The sequence below is a fragment of the Felis catus genome, chromosome A2, assembly GCF_018350175.1.
Source record: "Felis catus isolate Fca126 chromosome A2, F.catus_Fca126_mat1.0, whole genome shotgun sequence".
NCBI lineage: Eukaryota > Metazoa > Chordata > Mammalia > Carnivora > Felidae > Felis > Felis catus.
In genome coordinates this window covers 32,215,565-32,239,444 of record NC_058369.1, presented here as the reverse complement: position 1 = coordinate 32,239,444, position 23,880 = coordinate 32,215,565, and the positions used below count along the sequence as shown (strand labels likewise).

Genomic DNA, 23,880 nt, shown 5'->3' with positions numbered 1-23,880 from the left:
TGGTGCTCATGCGACCGGTCTACCTACAGACCACGCTTTAAGCACAAAGACTCTACACAACTGCCAAAGAGATCTCTAAAACCTAAATCAGATTGTGTCAGCCTCCTGCCTAAAACCCTCCAGTGGCTTCCCCCTGCAGTTATAGTCAAATCCCAAGTCCTTGTGTGTCTTTGAGACCTACCATACTCTAGCCCCTGCTCCCATTGCTGGCCAAGGCTCAACATTCTTCTTGCCTTGTCCACTCTCCACCAGCCACCCTGGTCTTCTTTCTGCCTCTCCAATATGCCATTCTTATCCCAGCACCTTTTCTTCATTGTTTAAATGACACTTATCTGTAACTGGGGTTCCGACTTATTCCAAACCTGCAGAATATAAGCTGCCAGAACTTAGTCTACAGCAGGCACCACCGTATTCTACAGTGCACACCAAAATAATATCCTCACCGCACTCAACACATACGAACACCAACAGCTAAAAGCTGGACCACAAAAGTAGCAAAAATAATTGACCCTAGTGGACAGAATTCTGGCGGATAAGAGAAGCTGGGGGACTGAGTGACACCGTTCTCGCACACCCATAGCCTAGTGTCCTAGGAGAACTGGCTCCAGTTTAAGTCACGTCCCTACAGCACACAGCACCAGAACCACACTTCCAATGTCCCACCAGATGGTGGGTCACAGCAGTGGCAGACAACATCAAAAGTCATGCCAACAAGTGCAGTTGGATGTTCCTCAGTGTTGGTTGTAAGAGTCAGGCTTTAGGCTCCAGGGAAACGCCTTTGTGATAGTGATGACTTGGGTGGCAGAGGAGACGAAGCCTAGGGTCAGCCCGATGGAGACAAATCTCTGCGTGTGACACCATTTCCCAACAAAGGCCTCCAAAAGAATGAGTGCGCCCGTCTCTCTCTCTCTCTCTCTCCTATCCTCTGCTTACAATGCTGGAAAATCCAAACAAACGTGTACGCTCCAGAAAGGTCAGGCAGCTCATGCCATGGAAAATGGCCATCATGTGTTTCCTTTCAACCTACCCCTGATTCTCTCCCCAAGGGTGGAAATAAAACATTTTGAAGGTCTGAGAACATTCAAAATAAGCCATCATTTAGAAGTAACGGCCGCTCGTGCTATGCACATAAATAAAATCCATGCTAAACTTAAACACATTTATAAGGTCTTTGTAAAGACTGGCTTTTCTCTATAAATGTCCAAAAAGATTAATTAAGAACAGGATGACTCATCCATCTAGATTGATTAAACGTATATTTAAGGGTCAGCCTGGAAACAATGCCTAGATGTATTAACATACAATTTGCCCACAGTGATTAGTCTATTTATTTTACTTGCTGACAATATTTCTAGAATTAAATCATTGTTAATCTATGACTGAAAGGAGGGACAGGACCGCCCTATTCTGCATCCAAGAAGCCATCTTCTCTCACTTCCCAGTATTATGATTCCCCTCCCAGATTTTCACGTTGCTTTAAAGCTTGGAAAGGGACCAAGATACCACGGGATCCAGGGAGTGCTCCCAGAAGCTGCATCCCAAGCCCAGCCTGCTGCTTCCCGCATCAGCCCCCTGAACAACATCTCTGCCCCCTTAGAACTTCTTCTCCTTTCTTACACCTTTCTTTTGCATCAGGGCACATTCTCCGAAAACCTTTCGGGAAGCAAGGCACTCTTTCCAAAAACAAAACATTAATTACATGCTGATATCTAGGCCTCAAGACCTTGTGTAGTGTGCTGTACTATTTGTGTTGTGCTCTTTATCTCCATGGGCGTTCACAAAATCCTGCAAGGAGTTTGAGACGTGAACATTCATATCCTCAGCTCACAGGGACGTGGAACCGGGAACTGAAATTGTTAGCCTTGCTCACCCAGCCAGAGGTGAGGAGAGCAGGCGTCACAGCCTGGAGTGTGGCAAGTTCTCTGCGCTTTGCTCTTGGACCACGTGACCTCACGTGACTTGACTCTGTCAGTTATGCGTCTCTGAAATAGGGCTCCTGGACCCCAGCTGAGCAATGGAAGACTGAGAATAAACTTTCGTCCTGAATGCCGTCACCATCTGTGTCCCTGGTGGGGAAGTTATGCTCCTCGTGTGCCCCAGACACATTTGTTGATAGAACACAAATTACGTTGGTAACTTTCCTTTGGCTGTTCTTGAGCTATGGTGGCCAATTCTCTGGCACTTATTTAAACCATGTTTATTAATATAACGGCTAGGAGGTTTTTAAAGAGCCAGTCATACCTCTAGAGTGACCACATGGTTCTAAAAAGAGTCCACCAACAGAGCTGTAAAAAAAACCAAGGCACTCTGAGTGAAAGGCTAGGAGCCAGAATCCCAGTCTCCCTCAGCAAATTCATACCAGATTGTGTTTGGTAGAATCACCAAACTACCACTCTTCTCGGACAGGTTCATTACCCTCTCTGATCCTTAGCTCCTTTGTCCACAAAAAGGGTTGATTGCGAATATTAAGAGAGATCATGAAGGCAAAGCAAGCCACACAGTAGCTGTTAAAGAACGAATACTCAATCAGAACCATCACGGTTACTGGTCCCTACCTTAGGCTCGATGACGATCACCGCTAGCCGTTTAGTTCTAAGCACCTCACATACCTTATCTCATTTAATGCTTCCTCTGACTTCTGTAGGGAGTGACTGTTGTATTCCCATTTTACAGATGGGGATGTTGAGGTCCAGAGATGTCCCCTCATTTGCCCAAGGTCACAAGCCAGTCATTCTCCATTGGAAGCAGGCACTTTAGCTCCAGAGCACAGTCTCTTAACCTTGACACTACACGGGAAGTGGTTACACAGCCCCAAATCCAGTGGCTGAACTACATGAACTCCTGGAACAGAAGAGATGAGTTAATTTGCCCTCCAAGTCCCTGCTTGCCCACTCTTTCTCCCTTCCCCTACACCACCGTTTGATTTTTTTCAGCCAACGTGTAGCTAAGGAGAAAAGGGAGGCGAGGTGGTTTTTTTCCACCAGGGCTCATTCTCAAGCGGAGCCTCTCAATGATTTTTAAGATACAACGATAATGTCATGGATGTGGAGACAACAAGGAAAAACAATAGAGGGGCACTAGGAAAGCAAGAGTGCTACATACAACAGACAACACACGGTGGCTCAGTCCCTGCATTTCTCCAGTTCAGCCCATCCCTCAGACTCACTGTCCCTGTAAGGGAGCCCGCTGTCCTCTCCCTACCCCTCCTCAGCTTTAATCACCAACCTCCTGCAGGACTCGAGTTGCACCCTGATTCCTACTTCTCCATCAGATTCCAGCTCAGACCTCCCCTCCTCCAGAAGGCCTTCCTGGATCCCTTTGCCCAGCCCACTCTAGCAGGATTAACTGGTCCCTCTGGGACTTCTGCAGCAAGTGGCCTATAAGCTCCACGAGGGCAGGCTCCAGCAGGCCGTCTTCTATATCCTCAGCAGCTAGCCTCGTGCCTGATATGTAATTACACACCTCGTAACCATGCTGAATGGTACCTTTGAGAACTCCAAAACATGCTAGTTCTTTTAAGCCTCAGCATTGTGTAATAAAATGCTTAAAGATCAGACCTAGTAGGGATATAAACATTTGCAGGAAAGTATCAGCCCGTCTGTTTTCTTAGGCCACTCAATAATTTGGAAACCCAGAGAAGGTTTAATAGTACTTACTGCTGGAACATTCTTTCCTAAAGGGACCCTGCCATCATCTAAACTCCTTCCCTTCATTTGGTTCCCTGCAAAGGTAATGCTCAGGGGCTTAATGATGATTATGACATTTCCCCTCAGCTTTCTCTTTTCTAGATTTAATAACCTCAGCTTCCTAACCTTATCCCTGTAAAAAAAAATCTAATAATTTCCACTGCTATCCCACCTCCCCATATCACTCATATCCTAGCTCTTATTGTTAAATCTCATAATGGAAGTTGGAGGTTCATATTCCTACTTTTGTTCTCTGAGAGCTTAAAGACAAAAAAAGGAAAACTCAACAAACATATCCACGGGGTGAGGAGTAAGATGTGGGTTTAGTGAATGGTGATTTGATCTCAGTGTGCCATCTTTTTGAGGTTCATATTTTGAAATATGCTCCACTTTATACAAAGTTCCAGAGTCAGATGATGTGAAATCCACGGTTGAGTATAAGTGAATACATTAAGACATTAGAAATCATTCCACATTTTCCAGAGTGGTCCCATTTCAAATATTGGAGTCCATTTTTCCATGAGTAGAGCTCGTAAGTGCCATGTCTATTTCCTAATTTGGGGTTCAGACACATGGTCGATCTATGTATGACATATGTTTAGATAATGATATTAACATCAGTATGAAACACTGATTACAGCCTGCCTCTGTAGTTGGTGCTGTGGTAGTCATTCGTTGGCATTTTGTCTTTCAATCGTGAAAACAACTTTACGAGATAAATGATACTTGTATCCCCATTATATAGATGAGGAAATTGAGGCTCAGAAAAACTTATATGGAATCACCCACCAGTAGGTGGCAGGGTGGGGAGTCCAGCAGACCTATTTGACAGTCTCCACTCAGCTCTAGACGCATTGCTCAAAGCTCTCAATGCACTGATTGTGAGGTTTTGTTAGTTTGTTTTTTTTGTAAATGACCTGATCCAGCATTATGCACACAGTAGCTTTGTAATCATTCTTTGATTTGGGATATGAGGAAGCAGGGGCTTGCGTACTTTGTTTGCAAGACTATGAATTGGTTAAACCACCTTGGAGGTCAGTTTGGCAACATCTAGGAGTGTTGAAGATGCGCATATTCTAAGGGCCAGCCATGATGCCCTGGGCATTATGCCAGATACAACTGGTCACATGAGTCAACCCTTTTCCACAGCCCCACACCAACCAGAAACCCTCCTCTAATTGGCTGAGGAATGAACCACAAGATCCTGTTCTGCTAAAAGAGTATAAGTGAAAATTACTGAGGGGGCCTCTAGGAAATCGTGCTTACCAGGACGGACACACTGGCTGGACTGCTTTATTAGACTTTCGCTCCTTTCCTTTCCCTCTGACTGGAACTTGACACGTGCCTAGGTCGCTCTATTTTGTGGCTGTGAAAGAGCAAATCTGAGGATTCAAGTGCACCTTCTAAGGATGGCAGGGCAGAGAAATGGAACAATCCTGGATCCCTTGGCATCATTCGATGGCCACGGTTGTCCTAGCATGCCTACTGTTCTGTTAGGAACGGTGGCCTCCCGTGCCATGAATTCACTGTTAGTTCGGTTACTTTTGATAGGTTTCTCGAGAAACTCACACATGCGCAGAAGATGACATACACAGAAGTATGTAATGTGGAAAATTACAAAGCTTAGTGCCCATCAAAAGGGAAATGGATAAATAACCTGTGAGACACCACACAGCAATGAAAAAGGAGTGAACTCGATCTGCACATATCAACACAGACACTTCTTGAAACCAAAGTGTAGTGTGAAAAAGAAATTTCTGGATGGCGGGTGTTCAGTACAATACCACTTCAGTGTATTTTGAAAGTAGAGGACAACTCTATTTTATGGATCTATGCACATCTACTAGAAGTAAAAAAAAAAAAAAAAAAAACATGGATAGGGACGCCTGGGTGGCTCAGTCGATTAAGCAGCCGACTTTGGCTCAGGTCATGATCTCGCGGTCCGTGAGTTCAAGCCCCGCGTCGGGCTCTGTGCTGACAGCTCAGAGCCTGGAGCCTGTTTCGGATTCTGTGTCTCCCTCTCTCTGACCCTCCCCTGTTCATACTCTGTCTCTCCCTGTCTCAAAAATAAATAAAACGTTAAAAAAATTAAAAAAAAAAACAAACAAAAAAACATGGATATGAAGAAAACACACTGACTTCAGAGACGGGGGGGAGGGGGGGGAAGGGATGATATTGGAAGGGGTGTGTAGAAAGCACTTCACCTGACCCTGTAGTGTTTTATTGCATATAACTAATCTGAATCAAATATGGCAAAAAATCTGAACATTTGTTAAAGTTGAGTGGGGCATCCGTGGATATTTGCTACACAATCCTTTGTATTTTTTTTGATAAATTTAAAATGCTTTCCACTTTTTAAAAAGTTGGATTCAGGGGCGCCTGGGTGGCTCAGTCGGTTGAGCGTCCGACTTCGGCTCAGGTCACGAGCTCACGGTTCGTGAGTTCGAGCCCCACGTCGGGCTCTGGGCTGATGGCTCGGAGCCTGGGGCCTGCCTCCAATTCTGTGTCTCCCTCTCTCTCTGCCCCTCCCCCATTCATGCTCTGTCTCTCTCTGTCTCAAAAATAAATAAACAGTAAAAAAAATTTTTTAAAAAAAGTTGGATTCAAAAAAAAAAAAAAGGAAAGAGACTGTTAAAAAAAATTGTTGGGTATTTACATAAAAGTAAACTGCCAAATGTAAGGTGATATGAAAGCAGTACGCGTCATAATTATCATTGCCATGGACCAGGAAGGCTATGTTGAGGAGTGAGCTTCCCACGAGCCCTGAAAAAAACTGTAGAATTAGAAGATTTAGGCGGTGGACATGAAGTTGTGTTTTGGAGTGAATTGTGTCTCCTCAAAATTCGTAGGTTGAAACCTTAACCCCCAATATAGTGTATTTGGAGACGGGGCCTCTAAGGAGGTAATTAAGGTCAAATGGGGTCATAAGAGTAGGACCCTGATTCAAGAAGGCTGGTGTCCGTATCAGAAGACGAGGAGACACCAGGAGCAGAACAACACAGGGGGAAAAAAAAAAAGCCATGTGGTGGCACAGAAAAAAGATGGCCATCTGCAAGGCCCCAGGAGAAACCAGATCTGCCGACACCTTGATCTTGGCTTCCAGCCTCCAGAACGGTGGGAAAATAAATTGCTGTTGTTTAAGTCACCTGGTCTGTGGTATTCTGTTCTGACAGCCTGAGCAGACTAATACAGAGAGTATGTCTAGAAATGTGGTCCTCAGCAGTGAATGGCACTGCATAATGCGGGGCATTTGAGACATTGGGGGTGGGGCGGGTAATTTTGGTGGTTGCTAAGCCCAAGGAGCACAAGAGCCATTTCATGGGCAGTGACACTTGAAAAATGAACACCTTTTTCAGCGCCCAGCTCAGTCCTCACAATACAAAATATTGTGCATCCCAAATGCCTTTAAAATGTCCCACAGGACATTCACATAGAGACGATACCTATATATGACAATCTAAAGCTACATAAAAATGCAGAAAAATGTGTGGGGTTTATTTTTTGTTTTTGGTTTTGGGTTTTTTTTGCCAGGTAGTATTATATACTGAATTTTCTGGGAGAGTAACTGCTTAGTAGATTATGGGAGGATTGTACTTTGTTTTCCTCAGAACTTTGCCGAAAGTATACTCACGACCATTTTGGAAAATCATTGACAGTCATGCTCATGATGTTTGAACACCATTATACACACAACATATCCTTATCAGTCTCCGTTCACAGATGTTGTAATATGCCAAGAGCCAGCACACTACCGTTAGCTAGTCAAATCCAGGCCACTGCCTGTTTCTGTAAATAAAGTTTTGTTGGAACACAGTCATGCTCTTTTGTTTACATATTGTCTGTAGCAGAGATGAGAATGGCTCACAAAGCCTAAAACATTTGCTTTCTGACCTTTTACAGAAATGTTTGCCAATCCTAGGTACAAACCTGATTCTGTGTCTAGAATAACATTCAGTACCTAATCTAGTTGATTTCTGGTATATTTACCTGTTGAAATACGCGTGATTTTATCATGTTGCTCTCCCTTTAAGTTCTATTCATTATAGTTAATGCATTGGGTAGATTCTTTTGCATTTGTGTAGATAGCTATGAATCTGTGAAGTTCATTTCAGGAAAGAAATGGAATTCATTTCAGTACAGAGGGAGAAGTATTTCTAAATATTCTCAAGAGAGTTAAGAGAAACTACTCTAGGGGCACCTGGGTTGCTCGGTCGAGCATCCAACACTTTAAAAAAATTTTTTTAACGTTTATTTATTTTTGAGAGAGAGAGACAGACAGACAGAATGGGGGAGGGGCAGAGAAAGAGGGAGACACAGGATCCAAAGCAGGCTCCAGGCTCTGAGCTACCAATACATGCTGAGCCAGACTCAGGGCTCAGTCTCACAAGCCATGAGATCATGACCTGAGCTAAAGTTGCATGCTTAACTGACTGAGCCACCCAGGTTCCCCTTGAGCATCCAACTCTTGATATCAGCTCAGGTCATGATGTCACGGTTCGTGAGTTCAAGCCCTGTGCTGGGCTCCATGCTGACAGAGCGGAGCCTGCTTGGGATTGTCTCTCTCCCTCACTGTCTGCTTCCCCCCACCCCCGCTCAAAATAAATAAACTTAAAAAAAAATAAAAAAGACACTACCCTAGATCTCAGAACAAAGACGATAAAGATAAAAGAAAGTATATGACCAAAAAGAAATTGAAAACAGGTACCTCGCTGAACATTAACTGATCATAAGCTCAATGAAAGAAGCTCCTGGGTCTATTTGTATGTCATTTAACTCAGGAACTGGTACACAGGAGGTGTTCACTGAACACGTGGCTGAATGATTCAACGAATGGAAGGATGGATGAAACATACAAATAACTGAAGGAAGAAAGACTGGAGTAGTGACCTTCCTATCTCAAGGGTTCATCAAGCAGAAGCTCAGTGGTCATTTGTTGGGTAGTTTGGAGAAAGAATTCTTTCCAACTGAAAGGACTAAGTGGACTGAGTAACTGAGTGGACTAGAGGATTCTCTAGGTCTCTAAACCTCCATTTCTAAGGTGAGCTCTAACACATGGAAATCTCATTACCTAGGGCCACTAAGACTTTGTTCCAGTTTTGGGCTGAAGATGACCTAAGACTGCCAATACCTACCCTCCTGACCTCATCCCTGAACCAGTTACATACGGAAATAAAGAGAGGAGTACAGTGTGGGACCTCAGTGTAGAGGACTCCGAAATGAAACAGGTCTGGGTTGGAGGGTAAATTGTCGGCAGAGATGGACACCAACGTTTCCTCCCATCCTTGAATGCATTTTCCTTTGTGCTATGATGCTTCAGAGCTTTCCTTCAGGAGGTCACGTCTACAGCTCCACCACTCGTGTAGAGTATCAGCTGGTGACTTGATTTGAGCAGTAGGATGCAGCAGAAAAGACCCTGTGACTTCTGAGCCTCGGTCTCAAGAGGCCTTGTAGCTTCTGCCTTAACTGTTTGGAAAGGTGCAGTCCCATGTGATGAAGTCTGGTTGAAGACAAGGATTGGCCAGGTATGGCCCATGGGCCAAATCCACCCCACCACCGTTTTTGTAAATTAAGTTTTATTGGAACACAGCTGTGTCCACTTGTTTCCGTATTGCCCATGACCGGTTTATACTACACCAGTAAAGTTGAGTAGATACATCCGTGACTGGATGCCCCGCAAAACCAAAAATTCTTACCATCTGACTTTCTGTCGAAAAAGTTTGCTGTACCTTTGGCTGCTACAGGATGAGAGTACATACAACAGAGAGGAACTGTCCCAACTGATGCCTCCTTAGAACAAGCGGCTTCCACTTAAGTGACCAAAGGAGGGCAACCACATGAATAACCGCAGGTGAGACCAGCAGAACAGTCCAGCTGAACTCAGCCCAAATTGCAGATCCATAGACTTGTGAACAAATATAACGGTGGTTGTGTTAAGCCACTAAGTTTTGGGCTGGTCTGTTCTGCAGCAAGAAATCATTGAGAGTGGCACTTAGGGATGTGCCACTTCATGTATGTCGCAGTTTCTAGCTCCTATTTGGGGGGGGGGGGGCGCGGGTGTCTCACCACCTCCATCGCAGGCTGGGTGACTTCCAACTACCAGTACCTGAAACTCCCTGCTGAGGGGCTTTCTGCAAAGTCCTGGCCAGGGCTCGATCCCAGCTGCGAAATTAACACTCCATGTGCACCCCACCCACCCTCAACCGATGATCCACAGAAGCTGGTGTGGGAATACACTGCAGTTCTCTCACCCTCTGGAAGCGAGAACGCTGATGTATATGTTCTGCAGTGTTTTTTCAGAGTTTCCCTGCGGACTAACCCTCTAATCTCCCACTGGCTTAGCATCACGCTCCTTATTAGCAGCCAGCCTTTTTGTGTCTATTTTTCCCATGACTCTCCGCGTATCTCCTGAACATCCCAAACGAGCTATTTCCACTCAACTCGTTGTCACAGGTTCTGCTTCAAGTCAGAATACAAACCACAAGGCACTGGGTAACCTCAGCTGTTTCTTTCTCTCTCTGAATCTTTGTTTCCTTGTCTGTAAAATGAGGATTACAGGCGCATTTGTATCACGGGCGAAGGCCGTGAGGCCTATTTTAAGAACGTGTTGCTCAAGCACCCGGCGCTGCTCGTAGTAGGACGCGGCACCTGAGCTAGCCCCACCTCCTTTCCGCATGGGCTCTGGTGATTGGCCAACACCAATCTGGCCATGCACAGAGCTCTGGTGATTGGCCAGCACCCTCTAATAATCTAAGCTACTATTGAAGGGCTCTGAAATACCCAGTGTAGAGAGGCAAAACCTGCCCGAATTCGTCACAGTGTGTGGGGGGCTGATTCTGGCTTTCCGTCACGTCCCAGTTCCGAAGTCTGGGCCCTGCGCCTCCATATTTGGACGACACTGTGGCTCCTGAATTCTGAGTTGACGCCCTGGGCTGGAGCCTGCTGCGTGCCTGACCCCAGGAACCTGTCCCCGACAGGAAGGAGAAGTGTAGTCAAGGAAGTGTGGCAGACCTGACTCCAGACAATTAGAAAAACATCAACGTGCCTCACAGTGGAAGGTGAGCATGACTTCAACTGTGGCCTTAAAAAGAAACGGGGTGGGGAAGGATGTTTTTCTTTTCTGCCTTAAGAGAGAAGCCGGTCTACCTAACACCCTCCACTCCTCCTAACGGCCTATAAATACATGCCCAAACCTGGAGAAAAAATTAAGCGCACCCTTCCCACCTCGCAGACTAGGAAACACGTTCCTTTGCTCTGTTCTCTCTTTCAACTGCTGATTCCTTAATTCTCCTCCCTCAAGACCTGCCAAAGCCAAGACGTTCAGGAATGTTTAGGAGGTAACTGGAAGGCAGAGCAAGAACAGAATGCTCAGCCGGTCCTGAGATCAATAATGGAAGGGTTCCATCACACCCCCGAGTTAGGCAGCAGCGGTAGTGACCGCAGAGTTCTGGATCACCGCCAGGCTGGGAATAATGGCAAGGCTATAATTACCTTGTAGGACTTTGGATGGAAGTGACTATTTTAGAACCTGAAAACATCTCAGCAGCATCTTGGAGTCCCGTTTGGGAAAGCCCCTTTTACTGTTGTCTTCTTGTCATGCTATAGGATGTCAGTGTCGGGAACATTTCCTACCAGAAAACCATGAAGGGATCTGTGCAGCCCCTTGGAGGAGTTTAAAAAAGGCCCCGTGGCTTCTAAGCCTTGACTTTGACTAAAAATGCTATCCTTTCGTCTTTCGGAAGAAAATATTTTCATTCTAGTGGTTGTTGGGTCACCATGTTTAGGATGGGTTGTGGCCATGTACTTTCTAGTCACAGAGTGTAAAGTCTTGGCGATGTATCTTTGCACAACCCACAGCATCTCATTCGAGGTCTTGTAATAATTAGACGCTTGAGGATAACTGCGTTGGGGAATAGGATGTGCTTGGGTATGGCCCCAGAGATCTCTTTGTGGCTATGTGACGTTAGATCATGCAGCCTCTCAGAGCCTCTGTTTCCTTATCTGTGCGCTTCCTCCCTCCCTCCCAGCACTTTTAGAAATGTAAAAGGACAAAAGGTGCAACAGCAACAAAAATACGTGCTTAAGGAAGATGAGTTCCTGTCATTAAAGCATCTTTTGAGGTTCTTCAACTTGTAAGAAAAAGAGAAAAAAAGAGTGGGAAATCAAACACAGGCTGTTGGGTGAGCACTGGCTCTGGAATTAGACTACGTGGGTCCAAATAGTAGCTTTGCCATCTCCTTGAAGTACGACCCTGGACAGTTCACTTCATTGTTCCCTGCCTCACTCTTCCTAGCTGTACTACAGTATAAGGACTCCCCTCAGTAGACTTCCACAGGATTAAATGAGACAGTTCATAGAAATGCAGCAAAAAATCCGGAATGTAGTAGTTACCGGTAGAGGACAGTTGCTCCCATTAGTATCATAATTATTTGTAAATGATTGCTATTGGAAGCCAGTGTTGTTTCATGCCTCGGAATGTGGATTGTAAATCGTGTAGCAGGTTCTTGGTAGCCGTTAGGGTCACTGCAGGACAGTACAAAGTATCAGATCAGTTTACCTGTATGAACTCAGTGTCATAACACTCTGATGGGTCCCAGTCAGCTGGCTGAAGCTTCACAACAGAAATTTGTTATAGGGGCGCCTGGGTGGCTCGGTCGGTTAAGCGTCCGACTTCGGCTCAGGTCATGATCTCACGGTCCGTGAGTTTGAGCCCCGCGTCGGGCTCTGTGCTGACAGCTCAGAGCCTGGAGCCTGCTTCTGATTCTGTGTCTCCCTCTCTCTCTGACCCTCCCCCACTCATGCTCTGTCTCTCTCTGTCTCAAAAATAAATAAAAAAAACGTTAAAAAAATAAAAAAAAAAGAAATTTGTTATAAAGTTCATTTACATTATCCATGTATATAAAGGCTTCTGTTAAAAATAATACATTGATCTGGAAACAAACTTATCCAGACCAACCATGCTTTCATTTACTTGGATCTTAAATCATTTTCAGTAGGATACTAAGGTGAACTTACAGCTAGCTACCCTTCAGATTGTCTAAAACCTTGCGTTAATGATAGTGATAAATAATGATAATACGATGGTGGATAACATTCACTGCTTATTCATGCTATGTGCATTACCTACATTTGAACACGTGCTTTTTATTTGATTCTCATCAGCTTTCCCTGTGTTACTTTTTTGGATACAAGGAGGGAGGGCACTCTTACTAGCCCCAGTTTACAGATGAGATGCTCAAAGCTCAATGAGGTTAAGTACCACTCTCATGATCACCCTCTGGTATGTGACGTGTGGGGGGTTTGAACCCAACCCGGTGAGAAATAGGAGTCTCAAGTTTGATCTCTGTTGAAGCCCACACTGTAGGGATGCCCCGACTGGCAGGGCATAATAGAGCAAGGAGACAGGATTTGCGGAAAGCAGACTTCTTGCAAGGATTTCCTTCCTCTCCCGGGAAAATTGTAAAGAAGCTGGGAAGTGCTGAGCAGTCAGTAGATTAATAATAAGTCACTTCCTTGGTCCATCACAATTAGGAAACAGTTTAACCAGCAGAAGGGTAAAAGTACCCGCAGTGATGATGCAGCAACTGGAAACCCTCCCAGGTACATAGGGATTTTCACTTTGCCAAGGGCTTTCCCCATGCCGTGTCATCGGTCCTTTTAAACTATCCTGTAGAGGCAGAATGAACACAAACATTACTGGAGACATACGCTATGGAAGGACCAGCAAGACAGAAAAGGATTTGGAAACCCTAACGTACAGAAGTTAACTATGAATGATCATTCAACCTGGGCAACAAGCCTCAGCTACCATGCAGCCCTCTGATCACAAGAATCAACAGCTGAAACACATACAGCCATTCTGTACCCATACAACCGTGCTGTTTTGTCACTTTCAGTACAGTATTCGCTGAGTTACATGAGTTACTCAACAGACTAGGCTTTGTGTTAGATTACTTTGCCCAAGTTATAGGCTAATGTAAGTGTTCTGAACACGTTTAAGGCAGGCTGGGCTACGCTGTGATGTTGGATAGGTTCGGTGTATTGGGGATGCATTTTTTAAAATTCCAATTTATTTAACAGACAGTGCAATATTGGTTTCAGGAGTAGAATTCAGTGACTCATCACTTACATACAACACCCAGTGCTCATCACAAGTGCCCTCCTTAATTAACTCCTCACCCATCTAGCCCATCTCCCACCCACCGCCCTCCACCAACCCTCAGTTTGTTCTCTATTGTTAAGAGTCTCTTGTGGTTCATTTCCCTCTCTTTTTTCCCCTCCCCTTCCCATGTGTTTATCTGTGTTGTTTCTTAAATGCCACATGTGAGTGAAATCATATGGTATTCACCTTTCTTTTTGACTTATTCTTAGCATAACACATTCTAGCTCCATCCACATGAGTACAAATGGCAAGGTTTCATTTCTTTCTGATGGCTGAGTAATATTCCATATTATATATATATCCATATATATCCATATATATCCATATATATATATATATATATATATATATGTATGTATGTATTTGGAGAGAGGAGGGGCACATTTTTAACTTAGGATATTTTTAACTTAGGATGGTTTTATCAGGACCTAACCCCCTTGGAAGTCTAGGAAGATCTGTACATTCCAAACTCATTTGCCAAAACAGGCATTTGTTCAACATCAATTACTCTCTGCACTAGCATAGATAGTTTGGAGTTGGCAGTGGTGCTAGGGGGATGATTTAAATTGGAGGCAGAATATGGAGCTGGGAAAGACATTTTACGTGTCGGTCCAGTCCTTTTCAAAGTACCCACCAAGGGGACAAGAGCTGTCCCAACAAAGAACTAAGCTATGCAAAGGCCACTGCGTGTATTCATTAGGTACGGCTGGGGTGTGCCTGGTGGGAACAGGCAAGAGATAACCAAGAACCATTTCAGCCATACTGAGGAGAGCTTGGCTCTTGTCCTCTATGCGCTGGAGAATCAATGAAGAAATTTTAAAATAGAAGTGTCAGGGTCAAGATTTTCAAAAGATTGGTGTGGCAGTGCTGTGGCAAAGAGAAAGAAGTCTCTTCTACTCCAGTGTTTAAAGACCATGGTCTCAGTGCTTCTGGCATCAACAAAGAGCCTTTTAAAACAGGGGACTTCCTCTACTGAATGTAGCCATGCCTGGCAGGTGCACAGACCCTTTTATGTCTAAAACTCTGCCTTTCAGTTCACCAAACAACAATCCGAGGAGGTGAGCCAAGTAGAATTATCCCCATTCACAGATGGGGAAGTATCTCCAAGTAACTTCAGGACCACAGAACAATTCCCAGTCAGAGCAAATGCATTCTAGCTGTGCCCTATTTAAGGCCGGAATTTGACGTGCATGGCTAGAAAATGAAGCAAGTCTAAAACGCTACAAGGAAAAAAAAAAAACAAAAAAAAAAAAACCAACTGCTGATGCTCATAAGTAGAAATTAGTGTTAGGTAGTAATCTAAGAAGTATTGATTTCGAAAACAAAGAATGAGTAACTAGCACCAAGACCCACGCCAACATACCTGAAAACAGAAGGCTGCTAGCTGGGGATCTGCTTTGCGAAAGTAAGAAACACTTGATGGAAAGTATTATAGTTTCGCGCATCTAATATGCATAGCTTGTACATGTGCACAGATAGAGAATTTGAGCTTGCCTAATTATGCACATTACAACCTTTATCAAACTATGCTGGATTTCGCTTAAAAGCAATTCTGAAATGACTATTGTCACGTACGTTCTTTGAATTACAAGAGAACGGCCTTCATTCTCTACACGCCTTTTTGCATTTCCTTCAAAGTATACATACCTTCACAATTTAGGGAGAGAGATCATCAAATATCATTCATGAACTTCAGGTTATATCAGGAAGAGACAAAAAAGGAATGAATCAGGTTTGTAATATGACTCTGCACAGTCAAGAGAAATTCCCCGGGGGGGGGGGGGGGGAGTGCGGGTGGACAGAAAGGCTGTTTACCATCTTAAGCAGCTTCCAGAGTGGAAGAAGCAGTATCTTTAGACTTCAATTGCTTCATTGTAAAATGGCCTACAAGACCCTAATTCTGGCCCCTAGCTCTGTCTCCAACCATAGCTCTTGCCATTCTTTTCCTTCCTCACTCATCCTCTGCCACAAGGACAGCCTGCATGTCTCCTGGACATGCCAAACACATTACTGCCTCAGGGCCTTTGCACATGCACTTTGCCTAGAAACAGCTCTTCCTTCAGATTTATGTGGGTTCACCCTCTCCTCTCAAGCCTCCAGTGAAATGGCCCTTCTGCAAGAAGGCTTTCTTGGGTCCCTAAGCAGTACCTGCCTATCCCTTCACTCTATGATCTTTCCTATTTTTTTTTTTTTCATAGCATTTATCTCTATCTGACATTATTTGTTTTCCTGTTTATTGTTCCCACCCTCGCTAGAATGTAAGATCCACGAGTGCTGGAACTTTGCTATCTTCCTATTTTCCAACTTTTCAAAGAGTATCAGCAAATAAGTGGGAGCTCAATAAATATTTGTAGAGAGGAAGGAGGGAGAGAAGAAGGAAAAAATATATTTCATTTTTTTTTTCATATGATATTCCAAATAGGCAGCATGGTTTTAAGGTATTCTAATTAACTGGCTTACCTTGGGCAATTAACTGAGTAAAGTGATAAATAATAGTCCCATTTTTAAAAAAAAATATTGTCATAAACACACACAACATTTACCATCTTAGCCATTTTTAAATGTCTAACCGGCACACATTTTTGGACTTGGGGCTTCAAAGGGCCAAAATTCAGCCTTCCTAATGTACTGCTTCTAAATCACTGAAAGACTTCCCCAGTCCACAAAAACTTGTGCTACATTCTTAAATATTTACGTTAAACAGATGAACATTTTTAAAATAGAAGGAAAATGCATTGCTATGTACTTGTACTGAGGCAAGATAATTATAGAATTTACCCAAAAAAATTAATAAATAATTCATCATAAGTAGTGTGGTCTGGTAATGGAACATCATTTAAAGCAATATAATTAACTTCTTCCCATCTTGTCAGTGTATCTCAGGAACCTTGTTTAGTGATTGTGTTAAACATCTACATTTGAAACTCTTCACGAACATGAGACTTGGTCAACTGGCCCTTGTGACCCCACGGTGCTAGGCTAAGAGATGCATCCCTAATTTACAGATGGGGAAAGTGAGCCCTCGGAAAAGTTATCACTTGTTCAAGGTCAACACAATGAACAGCAAAGCTGATACTCACGTCAGGCCTTCTAACAGAAAGTTCTGAGTCTTTCTACTATACGAGGCTGTGAAATGACTTTCCTAAATCTAAAAGCCTTGCTTTTCCATCTCCTTTTATTATCTACTTTGCTATTCAGAGTCATTCTATACTGAACTGAAATTTCTTCCATCAGCAGTCATATAAAAAGGTGGTGGGTTTTCGGGTTTTTTTTTTTTTTTTTTTTTAGCTCAGCCCATGAATTTTCTAGTCTAGCTTCTTAGCAATAAAAAGCACCTTCCCTCACAGAGTGGCCCTACATGCCACCTGGCAGCTCAGACCTCACTTTAGGAAACACAACTTAATTTAATGGGGTGCTAGGAAGCAAGCTCAGGGTGCATCCAGCATTTTAATACAGTGTTTCTGACCAGATGGTATTCACGTGCTCCTAAACGTATCCTTCTGTGATCGTGAGACTGCTTTTGTCTATTACTATAGCAATAACTAAGGAGGTGAATGCCATGGTTTGGATCCGTCGAGGGGTCAGTTCCTTTTATTCAGGCTCCAAGATGTTGTTGCTATGATTGGCCCCATTCCACAGGCAGCGCCATTTCAAGTTACAGAGTGCAACTGGGTGGATGGATTGGTGCAAATCCATTACCAGGGGGCTAAGCAGCAAACACCCAAACCTGCACTCTTGCCACCGACAGCCGCTGTGAAATTTCTAGTATATATCTGAGTACATGCTGGGTGTCCAATATAGTGTAGGATAGGGTGAATGGTTACAAAGTAAACTTTAATACTAATTCAGTGTTAATCAACTAAATAAGGAGTCCCTACTCTGTTCCTGGCACTATGCTGTGTGCCTTGGCGATAATCAGGGAAGATATGGCGATAATCAGGGAAGATATTGTGCAGCTTACAAACTAGAAACTAGAGTATACTCCTATAATTGATTCCTATAGTAATTCCTGTAGTAATAAGCCAGTGTCATCTGGTAATGTTACTATGTACAAAGGACTGTAGTGGCTACAAAGATAAAATCCCATTCTTGTCCTTGGGATTCCACATAAAAATGGAGAAATGCTCGCTAATGATAGCTCCTGTTATTATTTTTAAACTTTTTTTTTTTTTTTTATTTAGAGAGAGAGAGAGCACACAAGCAGGGGAGGGGCAGAGAGAGCGGGAGACACAGAATCCGAAGCAGGCTCCAGGCTCTGAGCTGTCAGCACAGAGCCTGACGCGGGGCTCGAACCCACATACCATGCGATCATGACCTGAGCTGAAGTCAGACGTTTAACCAACTAAGCCACCCAGGCTTACAGTGTCTTTGTGGTAGAACAGTAGAATTTATCTCCACAGCATTCCTGGGCATCTGATGTCTACGAGGCAGCTTTCATTTTATTTGTACGTGGTCGTATACTGAGCAGGCCGTACTCTTTAGGGGAGTTGGACACAAGTATGTTTTATAATGTAATTTTTCAAAGGGTATCGACTGTAAGCTAACTGGGAAAATCTAGGTCACAAGAAATTGGGTCACTGTAAAGCTTTTCCTCAAAAGAGTTTTAAACTTTCCCACAATAACATTTTTGTTAGAAAAAGAGAACCCAGCCTTTGAACATAAGGTTAGCATAGATCAAAAGCGGGCAGCCTCATTGCTCTGAGGTTAGCCTATGTGTGTAGATGCTAAGATCATGAACATGGGAACGGCAGAGGCCTGGATTTGAATCTGGGCTCTGAAATGCACTGACTGGGTATTCATGTATGAGCTGGGGAGTCTCTTAGGTGGGTGGCTTTGTTAACTCTAGAATGGGTTTAACCAAGATTACCTCCAGAAATGGTTGCAAAGATTAAATAATGTAGATAAAGTGCTTAGCCCAGGGCCTGGCTTATAATAAGAACATGATAGCAGTGATGATGTTTATATTGATGATGATGATGATGATGATGATGATGATGATGATGATGAAGCAGAAGACAGCCAAGATGGGGGGGGGGGAGGAAGGGATGATAACCATGACATTGATGAGCTCAGTGATTCTTTCCCTCTCCCACCTAACCTAACTTTTACCTTCCCCATGATGCTATTCTAAAGGCCAAGGTTAGATATACACTATACTAGATAAAAAAAAAAAAAAAAAAAAGAACTCTGTAGCATAACAGGGCTAAATTCTTTGAACTGTGTTCCTACTTCTATGGACAAACTTGAAATTATTCCTCCCGAGTCCTCCGGCCAGGCCCTCCTGTGAGCAGGAGCTTATGCTCGTAAGATGGTTGTTTGCTTTCGCAGAGCTGACAGGCCCAGGCGGGGATTCACCTTGGATCACGTCTCCCTCTTACTAGCACCATACTCATAACCAACAGAGCTAACTAGTCTGACATGAAGGAAGCATGAAATCCCAAACCAGTCCCTGAGGTTTTTTCCTTGGCTCTGCAACAGAACTGTCTGCAGAAAATATTTTTATTGTCGGGCTCCTTTTCTATCCTCAGCAGATTTTCCTTTGGAATAATTTTCTCTAGATTATGGTGACTCCTTGGGAGAAGGCCTGGGACGGAGCCGGCCTGCGTTTCCTGAGACCTAAGAACAACCACTCCATTTCATTGTGAGGATCTAATAGGCACAAAATTACATGTCACGGAAACACGAATAAATCAGGACGCTGTGAAAGCCTAAAAGGACAGCAGAAAACAGGGACATTACAACTTTACGTTGCAACTACATCTTCGCTGCAGTGTGAAAAAAAAAATATATATCCATTACTCTATATGTGACAGAGATATCTGAAAGACACTATTTTTTCACATGCTCTTTCTACCTAAGAGGTTTTAATGCCCTTAGATAGTAGAATTTTGGCAGCCTGGATAAAATGAAGGCTGTGAACAGCGTGTGACTTAAAATATGCTGGGAAGGGGGTGCCCGAGTGGCTCAGTCGGTTGAGCGTCAGACTCTTGATTTCGGCTCAGGGCATGATCTCATGGTTCACGGGACTGAACCCCGGGCAAGGCTCTGTGCTGACAGCGCAGAGCCTGCTTGGGATTCTCTCTCGCTCTCTCTCTCTCTCTGCCCCTCTCCTGTTCATGCATGCTTACACTCTCGAAATAAATAAATAAATAAATAAATAAACAAACAAACAAACAAACAAACAAACTTAAAAAAATATGCTGAGAAGAGCCAAGCAACATATGAGCTTTGACACCATGAAGACCTTTCACCCACAGCTAATCCAATCTAGTGGTACAGGTTGTAAAATCCTCTCTTGCTTGGCTGTGGGGCTTTTGAAACCCTCACAAATTTTAAATGAGAGCCAAACCTGAATTGTCAGATAAGTGTCTCGTCATACGACATTTTTATTTAGGAATTAGAACACTGAGGATGGACCTACAATGAAGTCAACCGAGTATTTTTACTGAACGTGTTATTCTTCAGATTTTAGCCATTTTGTATTTTAAACATGATCCCCTTTTGTTAAGAGCTGGAAGATACAGGTTTCAGTGCAAATAACGAAAGCCCTGAGACATGGACATTGATTCGCTTGAGGGAAACTTAGTGATGGTTCTCTGCTTTAAACTACTTCCTGGAACTATTTTGGTGGGAAATTTGATAAAAGTCAAATTTTAAAATAATTTACTTAGTTAAAGTGACAATTAGCACACTTACTGAGTACTTCTGATTGTCTGGCAGTGTTGTGCTCATAAGCACTTTACAGGCATATCTCATTTAATGAACACAACACTTTGAACTTGATAACTGCGATGAAGTGAAAAGAAAAGCTTGTTGAGCAACTAACTTAAACGGCATCATGGGAAAGGAATATCCAAACCTCCCAAACACCGTAAAAAATAATAAATAAATTAAAAATTATTTGATTTAGCACCCCCTAGTGTGAAGAATGGGGAAAGCAATTCCCAGTCAAAACTGGTTTTAATTTCATTCATTCGTCATTCTTTCTTTTTTTAAAAAATTTTTTTTCAACGTTTATTTATTTTTGGGACAGAGAGAGAGCATGAACGGGGGAGGGGCAGAGAGAGAGGGAGACACAGAATCGGAAACAGGCTCCAGGCTCTGAGCCATCAGCCCAGAGCCTGACGCGGCGCTTGAACTCACGGACTGCGAGATCGTGACCTGGCTGAAGTCGGACGCTTAACCGACTGTGCCACCCAGGCGCCCCATCATCATTCTTTCATTCCATGAATATGTATGGTTTCCTTGTTGTAAGCAAGACACCGTGATGGTGCCGGTATTGAATAGGGGATAAAACAGACCTGCTCCTGCCTTCTAGAAACTCATAGTCTCATCTAAGACACCTAAAGGAAGAAGAAAACTGCACAGTTGCAAACTGTGATGAAGGCGTGGATGGAAACACGTCGGGTCCTGTGATAGAAAGTAAGAGGGGGTCTCTTCAGGGATAAATATGAAGTCGGGCTGCAGAGCTCTCTGGACAGCGAGAGCATGCGTGAAGGTGCCGAGAGCCACAGAGGTTTGGTGCTTGGGGAAACCCCACTGTGGCTGGAGCATTGGGAGGCAGGGAGAGAGGAACAGGAAGGACTCGATGAAGATGGACGTGGTCGGGAGTGTTTGTTCTAAGTGTGAAGGAAACGGTTAAAAGTTCAGACTGGCTGGGAGCTGGTGAGATCCATATGCTATGCAGACCTCTGTGACCTGAAAGACGCTCAAGGCGAGTGCGAGAGGGTCTGCTCCTTACTGGGGAGGGAGTAAGGGGCAGTAAGGAGGCTTTGTAGGAGCTGATGTAGGAGATGACAGTAATGTGGGTTGGATCAGCGATTCTCAAAGGGGGGAGACGTTGCCCCCAGCAGACATTTGGCAATGCCTGGAGACATTTTCAGCTCTATCAAAGTGGGAGTTCCCACCGGCGTCCTGTGTGTAGAGAACAGAGAAACCACCAACAGACCTACAGTGCCCAGGATAGCTTCCCACAGCAAATAATTTTCTGGCCCCAAATGTCAGTAGTATAGAGGCCGTAAACCCTAGGGTAGAGGTTTAGCAAAAGTGATAGATAGGAGTAGACAAATTTTTAAAATGTTTAAACTGTGGAATGTATGGGACTAAGTGATGGATGGATGTAGAGTGGTGAGGGAGAGGGACGTATCAGGTGAGACTCCCAGAACCCTGGCTTGAACAAATGTGGGTTGTCATTTACTAAGATGGAAAGGCCCATGGTAGGAGCCAGGTTGCAACAGGGAAGAAATAAATAACTCCTCTTTGAATATGTCATGTTTGAGGTGCCTGGGAGATAGCCAAGAGGAGATGTGAAATAAGTTGACTTTCTGAGTCTACAACTTAATCATCGTCATTATAGTAATTAAATTACTGAGCAGTTAGAACGTATCAGGCTTCATTCTAAGAAACTGTTTTTACGTTATTTTATTAATCCTACTGACAGTAAGGATCAACATTCATTCTCTGAATCCTCTTGATAAATTCTTAAGTTTCCAAATTATGAGCGACGGATATCATCCTACTCCTCAAAAATTTTCCTTCAGCATAGGAAACACACTGTTGAAAGCTAACAGTAAATATTATGCCTTCCCTAATAAAACAGAATGTGTCAGTAAGATAAAACATCCTAACCACTGTGCCATCAAAGATATCCTAAATTATATTTGTCATTACTCCAAAAGCTTTCATCATCTTTATTTTAGAAAATATCCTGCAAGTATTTATCTTCTTTATTGCCTCTGATTCGGATAAAATAGCAAAATTTTACCCCAAAAAGGACACTACCCTTAGGAAATAGAAGCATGATCTCTAGAAGCAGTTTAACATTCCAGGAAAGCCTTCTGCCATTTAATATTCTTCCAAAGCCATCTGGCCCTCCATTTTCCTGGCCAAATGATACAATGTCTTCAAAACACATTTCCAACATTAGCAGATGCAGCTAACTCAAGTCAGGAAGCCTGAAGGAATGGAACCACTCCATTCTAAGTTACATGATATGTAAGTCACTCTGTGATACCCAGGATGGATGTCTGGGAGCACTTTTGCTTATTTAGTCTGAGAGAAAGAATCTTAAATAGCAAGGCTATGAAAGCTCATATTGTTACAATGAGCCTGGTCGCAGTGTTGAGGTTCAGCCAGACCTCACTAAAAGTGGGACTCCAGTTAGGAATTTGTTAGCAACGCCAACTTCTGGTAGGGTATATTTGTAATTTGCCCCAGGGCTAAAGTTTCAGGTCAACTCACATTAAAGTAGAAAATAAAGTACTTTGTTCAGGTGAGACGAACTGCTCAGCTCAGAATCTACGAATACAAAGGATTCGTGATTCTCATATGTCTTGGGGCAGTCTTGCAGAGATTTTTTTCCAGTTTCTTCTCCACCTCTCTCTCCTCCACCCAGAACCTGACAGATTTCTATCAGGTGAGAAAAAAGGGCTGGTAAGCTTGCATCCTTCCTGTCATTACTGAAGGTACCCATCCATCTACGGGGAAAAATAAGGTTTCACATGGCACACTGCAGTCTGCTTTCTATTTTGTCGGGGTTCTGGGTTTCTAGATACCTACAGGAAAAAAAAAAATCTAGAATTTCTAAATTCTGTGGCTGGCTAGGGCCTATTGAAAAATCCCTGTTTTACAGTCCACGCCGTTTCCTGCCCCTCATTACACAACTTCCTCAGCTGTTCTAAAAGCGGCTTAGGGATTTTTTTTTTCCCTTGGGGAAAGAGGAGGATCAGGAAGCTGAGTAGCAAGATACAAAAGCACAGTCTGGGGGCGCCTGGGTGGCGCAGTCGGTTAAGCGTCCGACTTCAGCCAGGTCACGATCTCGCGGTCCGTGAGTTCGAGCCCCACGTCGGGCTCTGGGCTGATGGCTCAGAGCCTGGAGCCTGTTTCCGATTCTGTGTCTCCCTCTCTCTCTGCCCCTCCCCTGTTCATGCTCTGTCTCTCTCTGTCCCAAAAATAAATAAACGTTGAAAAAAAAAAAAAAAAAAAAAACAAAAGCACAGTCTGGTGGGGCGCCTGGGTGGCTCAGTCGGTTAAGCG

General features: G+C 43.7%; 1 protein-coding gene and 1 long non-coding RNA gene across 32 annotated transcripts in view; one reads left to right on the top strand and one right to left on the bottom strand.

The window, feature by feature from the left end:
* LOC102899165 overlaps positions 1-23,880 on the bottom strand; it is a 337,155-nt gene that overhangs the window by 278,468 nt on the left and 34,807 nt on the right. The window contains exons 2-3 of one of the 22 annotated variants that reach the window (XM_045051828.1): positions 13,248-13,350; positions 10,736-12,206 (exon numbers count right to left, since the gene is read on the bottom strand). The exons of the other annotated variants lie outside the window; for them this stretch is intronic. Coding sequence (XP_044907763.1) covers positions 12,109-12,206; positions 13,248-13,350 — 201 coding nt within the window. The 3' untranslated portion in view covers positions 10,736-12,108. Of the gene's footprint in view, positions 1-10,735; positions 12,207-13,247; positions 13,351-23,880 lie in introns of those variants that run through there. 22 annotated transcript variants of the gene reach the window in all.
* Positions 1-23,880, top strand: part of LOC111559434 — a 464,969-nt gene that overhangs the window by 414,701 nt on the left and 26,388 nt on the right. The gene's annotated exons all lie outside the window — the stretch shown is intronic.